We start from the raw sequence: 6000 nt of genomic DNA, 5'->3' as shown, positions 1-6000 counted from the left end.
CCATGGAGGGTGGTGGCATCCGCTGGATTGCAGTTTGGGGAGCCCTCAATCACATTGGAGGCCAGAAGTCACTGATGACTGTGACATTTCTTGTCTATTGACATGGCAGGAGATATCCTCATTTAACATGGGTAATGAGATTACAGAATTTTTCAAGAGCTCTGTTGTTTTCTGCTGCTGCTGCTGCTAAGTTGCTTCAGTCGTGTCAGACTCTGTGCTACCCCATAGACGGCAGCCGACCAGGCTCCACCATCCCTGGGATTCTCCAGGCAAGAACACTGGAGTGGGTTGCCATTTCCTTCTCCAATGTGTGAAACTGAAAAGTGAAAGTGAATTTGCTCAGTTGTGTCCCACTAGTAGCGACCCCATGGACTGCAGCCCACCAGGTTCCTCTGTCCATGCGATTTTCTAGGCAAGAGCAACCCTATTTTCAGCATTGAGCCTGTATTCATTTTGAAATGAGTGTTTTAGTCACTCTCAGACTCATTGCAACCCCATGGACTGTAGCCCGCCAGGCTCTTGGTCCATGGTATTCTCTAGGCAAGAATCCTAGAGTGGATTGCCATTTCCTTCTCCAGGGGAATCTTCCCAACCCAGGGATCAAACTCTGGTCTCTCACATATCACGCAGATTCTTTACCATCTGAACCACCAGAGCTAGAAATAATGCATTTTAAATTGCAGAAAATCAAAGAAAGACGCAGAATTATACGATTGATTGCATGATACAGCTCCTCTTCCTTCTATATCGGGGCCTCTGGAACTTTTCAGTAGGGCCCTGCAGAAATCGGAAGGAAGGGGTGCCGCCTTGCCTTCCTTCTTCCAGGATGTATCCACCTTGCTCGTGGGCACTGAGGCATTACAGGGGCACCTGCAGTTGCGCAGCTGCTGAAGTTTAACACTTGACTCCTGGGAAAGTGGGGATTAGGTATTTGGGCGTCTGGGGGTGATTTTAATGGCTCTGGAACTTGAAGCAGTTCCAGAAAGCAAGCTGCCGGCAGGATCAGTCTTTTCACTGAAATCCACAAGGGCCGCAAGAAAGGCTGTCATTGGCCAGGCTCTCAGGCCACCCACCTAGGGGGAACGGAGGGGATGCAAACCCCGCCCAAGCCCCGGGGAGGGGGATGGAGGTGGCACCGGACACTCCTGGTCAACCTCTGAACGCCGAGCCAGGCACCTCCACGGGTGCAGGCGCTACGCGGTCCTCCCCAGCCGCGCACTGCACCCCCGCGGGCGCCTTTCCACTGAACCAAGGTCGGAATTAGGGGTCCAGGTGGGAAACAGACGCGGAACCAGGGAGAAACAGGAGCGGTGAAAGAACCCAGAAAGCTTAAGCCGGGGAGAAGGGGCGCGAAGTCTTGCGGTGAGAGGATTTCGCCCCGCGCGTCCAACGCACCGCTCAGGGGCCGCCCGAGCCCGGAGCACGGGGCGTCCTCTCCGAGGGGGCGCAGCGGTCCCGGGAGCCGTGGCCTTCGCCCAGCGCCAACCGGCTCCTCAGCAGAGTCCAGGAAGTGTCTCCGGTCCAAGACAGGGATCTGCGGCCATGGCCGAGGTCGCTGAGCTGGAGGGGGGCGTCCCGCGTCCTCGGAGCCCGTCCGGGGGCCCGGCGCTTCAGGCGGAGAGGCGGGGCGAGCCGGAGGCCGTCGGCCCGAAGGCTCAGCGAGAGGAGGCTAGAGAGGGCCCCGCGGAGGCGCCGGGGGGCGACGGGGCGGCCGCAGCCGCGACAGCCGCGGAGCCCGAAGGAGAAGGCTCATGGCCGGCGGGAGGGCGAGCAGGCGGGCCGGAGCAGGACGCCGGCTGGGGCCCGGGAGCCGAGACGCGGGGCGCGAGCGGGGCGCAGAGCCAGGCCGAGGCAGGGGAGGACGCCCGCGAGGGAGAGCGACAGACGAGCGGCGCGGAGCCTGAGGAGGAGGCGAGCCCCGGACCGGGCACGCAGGGCAGGGAGCCCGGGGAGGCGCAGGTGAACGCGAAGGAAGAGGCGGGGAGCTGGCCCGGGGAGCCGGCCGGTAGCGCGCCTGGGGCGTCCGGGGCGCGCGTGGACGCCCCGCAGTCGGTGGGAGAAAGCATGGTAGCCGAGGAGTCGATGGGGGCCCGCGTGGACGCCCCGGAGTCGGTGGGGAGCAGCGTGGACGCCGATGGGTCGGTGGGGGCCCGCGTGGACGCCGAGGTGCCGGCGGGGGAGAGCGTGGGAGCCGAGGAATCGGTGGCGGATAGCACAGATGTCGGGGGGCCAGCGGGGGCCGGCACTGATGTCGGGGTGCCGACGGCAGGAGCGCAGGGCGCAGAGGGTGATCCCCAGGAAGGAGGGGACCGCAGCCCCCATTCGCAGGCGGAGGGGACTGAGGCCCCAGCGGCGGATAGCGCGGGGTGCACCCCCGGGGAGCTTGCGCGGGGGCCTCGGGGCTCAGCGGAGGAGACGGGCGACCCCGAGGGAGGGGAGTCGGGGGAATTGGCCCCAGGGGACTCAAGGGCAGAGGCCGGCGAGGACGCGGACCAGGGTGGGCCCCCGGGGCAGGCGGAGGAGGCCGAAGAGGAGAGGTCGGAGCGGGGTCCCCAGGGGCCAGGCGAGGAGGCCACGGCCGGGGGTGAGGAGGAGCCCCGCGACAGCACCGCGGATGGCGAGGCGATCCGGCCTGAGAAGGTCGGGGAGCCCCAGGCCGACCTGAGCAACCACCTGGCGGACAAGCGCAGCGCTGAACGCGGCGGAGGGACAGTGCCCGAGAACGGCGGCCAGGAGGACGGCGAGGCGTCCGAGGAGGGGGCCCCGGGGCAGGACCACGACATCACCCTCTTCGTGAAGGTAAACCTGGCTTCCCGCAACTCCCGGGACGCCCGCTCCCAGCACCCTCAGTCGTGTCTTTTCAGAGCTGATCCCAGAGGGACGCGCAGGGGTCATGCTCTCTGCTCCCGATGGTCACCGAACCCTCTGTCCCCGACTCTTTGCGACCCCATGGACTTTAGCCCTCCAGGGTCCTCTGTCCATGGGATGTCCCAGGGAAGACTCCTGGAGTGGGCTGCTATTTCCTTCTCCAGGGGATCTTCCCCACCCAGGGATCGAACCCACGTCTCCTGCTTTGGCAGGAGGAATTTTTTTTCCACCGAGCCAGGGAAATCCAAAGGAATGTGATGGGGAAGAACTGAGGGTTTGGAAACAAAGAGGTTGGGATGGAGTGGTGGGAGGTGAGTCCAGCATCCCACTGGCTTTTGTCCTGAAAATCCCAACTGGCCCTTCTAGTCTGGAGGTTCTCAAAGAACCTACAGAACAAAAGCAAATCCCCGACAAGCCCTATTGATGTTCAGAACAATTTCTGCCAAAGAAAACGCTAATACTTAAAGTGAAAAAATGCTCACAGGTTGTAATGTGAAACTGTATACTAGGACTCAAATCTCAGAGGCCCAGAGCTGGCCCGAATTTTCAACTCCCCAAACCTCTTTCATTTTGGGAGAATCAATAACGTATGTTTGGGAGGAAAATGGAAGTTTATTTAAATATGGTAATATTTATGGAACATTTTAGCATTTTTTTTAAGAAGCATGCAATATGCTGATAACCATCGTCTGCTTCTTTGTCTTATTTTCAGTCTTACGTCAAAGAGGACAAAGATTCTGTAGAGATACAAGTGAGGTAGTTTTGAGTTTAAATAGGGATTCCTATAAGGCATCAAAAATAAGGACCAGGATCCAGGAGCAGCTTTTTTGTTGAAAAAGCTCTTCCCAAAGACCTTTGGCCAGACTGGGAAAGTAGCAGATAATAAGGTCAAGAATGCATTGTATGTTAAATCATAATCCTTGCAAAATATTTCCAGGTTTATAGAGGCCAGTTATGACCCAACCTCCTTGAGAGAAATGTAAGCAAATTTTAATAACTGAAAAAAAAAAAAAAAAAAGGAAATAAGGGAAAAAAGAGTTCCCAACATGATTAAGATTAGAATTTCAAGAATTCTTTTAGTGGCAAGAGAGTTTGGGAAGAACGGGCTTGTATTTCTTCACTGTGTTGTTCGGAGCAATTTTTAAGATGCTGAGACATTTTCAGATCATGTATTGGGACATAATCTGAGGGTACAAACCCCAAGGAGGATCCCTGGAGCACGAAGACTTCAGGGGAGTTAGGGGAGGGGGAACCTGAACACGACGCTGCTGTGCGTGTCCCAGCTCTGCTCCTTGGTTTAAGAAATTTCCTCCTGGCTCTGTTCGCTGGGATATAGGATACCAGTCTCTCATTACAGCCTGGAAACACAGTTTCCTAACTGGACTCCGCTTCCATCCTTGGTTTTCTCCAATCTAGTCCTTCGTCATAGCCAGTGAGCTAAGGAAGAAAAAATCTGATCATTTTGTTTCCTAGTATAAAATTCCTCAGTTGTTTATGGCAGATAAATCCCCACTCCTTAGCCAGATCACGAGGCTCTTCGGGATGTGATTACTGTCTCTTGGCATTGCCTGGGTGCCCCCTCACTCCCGCCTTTTGGTACCACTGTGCCGCCAAATTAAACTGCTTACTGGTCCTTGGGAGAACCACGTTCTTTCCTGCCTTGAAATTTTCCATGTGCTGTACCCGAATCAAGTTTCTACCCCTTCATCTCTTTCTTCCTGCCATGCCTGGTTATCTGCTTGTGTCCAGGATTCAGTGTGGCCATCATCTCCTCTGGGGAGACTTTCCCAAGCCTGATTTGGTTTGGGTACCCCTCTGTCGAAGCTCCCCTCACAGTACCCTCTGTATGCTGTCTCCAGTGTGGAGCACAGGTCTGGAAATGGATGGTGTGTGTGAACTGGTGGCTGCCTGTAGGAGGTGGTATATTGTAATGATCAGTAGCACAGACTTAAGAGCCAGTGAGCTGGGGCCAAATCCTGGCTTTGCTTCTTTCTTACTGTGTGACCTTGGGCAAGTTACTTAGCCTTTCTGTGCCTTCATTGTTTATGGATAAAACAGGAACAATAGTACTTACCCTATGAGGTTGTTGGGATTCAAGATAAGATTCTACTTAGAACAGTACCTGACTTGAAATAAGCCTGGTATAAGTGTGAATTCTTGTTACAGCTGCTAGTTCTGATCAACTTTCATTGATTTTTGCATGGGGATAGTCCCTTTTCCATTCCATCCCTGCCATTTTATTTTATTTTAGGGAAAATACCTCTAGATACCCAATTACTTCCATTCTCTGGGGGAGAAGAATATTATGAAAGTAAAAACGAGTTGTTTTCTCAGATTCTGCTTAGAGTAGTTTGTGTAGGCAGAGGCAAGCGGGCATGTCATGAATGGCTTACCCAGAATGTTTGACTCCAGCGATTGGCAGGGTGCTCAGTTGTTTTCCTTATGTTAAAGTAAGAAATGGGCCTCCAAACAGTGAAACTGGTTTTGAAGCAACTACTGCCTGATGCAACTTCTAAGGGTCACTTAGGATGTGTCCCATAGGATTGTTAAGACATCTCACTTTCTTCTCATGCTTCTAATCATTGTCTTGAAAAACGAATCCGAAAGCAAAACTCAAGCAAAAGCCCTTTAGTCTGTTTTATCTCTTGAGTTTGTGATACTTGGTTTAGAATCCTTAAATTAGTTCAGAATAGGATTTCTTTGCCAAAATTAACCATTCCTGGTGTTCATTGGAAGGACTGATGCTAAAGCTGAAACTCCAATACTTTGGCCACCTCATGCGATGAGTTGACTCACTGGAAAAAACTCTGACGCTGGGAAGGATTGGGGGTGGGAGGAGACGGGGATGACAGAGAGTGAGATGGCTGGATGGCATCACCGACTCGATGGACATGAGTTCGAGTGAACTCTGGGAGTTGGTGATGGACAGGGAGGCCTGGCATGCTGTGATTCATGGGGTTGCACAGTCAGACACGACTGAGCGACTGAACTGAACTGAACTGAAGCTCCTTCTTTGGGCTGCACTTTATCTGGATGCTGTATTCCATAGTGGATATCTGACCATCTAGGTTTTGTAAACACGTCAGGGGCCAGTGTGTTGGTGAGTTTTCGATGCCATGACTGGAGTGTGAA

At 54.2% G+C, this 6000-nt stretch overlaps 1 protein-coding gene across 2 annotated transcripts in view; it reads left to right on the top strand.

The window, feature by feature from the left end:
• The first annotated feature begins 1542 nt into the window (after positions 1-1542).
• Positions 1543-6000, top strand: part of CLIC6 (CLIC family member 6) — a 55447-nt gene continuing 50989 nt past the window's right edge. Inside the window, exons 1-2 of one of the 2 annotated variants that reach the window (XM_088834939.1) lie at positions 1543-2034; positions 2182-2799. In XM_088834939.1, the coding sequence (XP_088691065.1) occupies positions 1543-2034; positions 2182-2799 (1110 nt within the window). Of the gene's footprint in view, positions 2800-6000 lie in introns of both variants that reach the window. The other variant, XM_055417294.2, reaches the window with a different exon arrangement.

Source organism: Moschus berezovskii, chromosome 1 (assembly GCF_049115385.1).
Source record: "Moschus berezovskii isolate FMDL1 chromosome 1, NW_MosBer_1.0, whole genome shotgun sequence".
Lineage (NCBI taxonomy): Eukaryota > Metazoa > Chordata > Mammalia > Artiodactyla > Moschidae > Moschus > Moschus berezovskii.
Note: the sequence above shows the minus strand (reverse complement) of the source record. Positions and strands in the feature narration are given on the sequence as shown.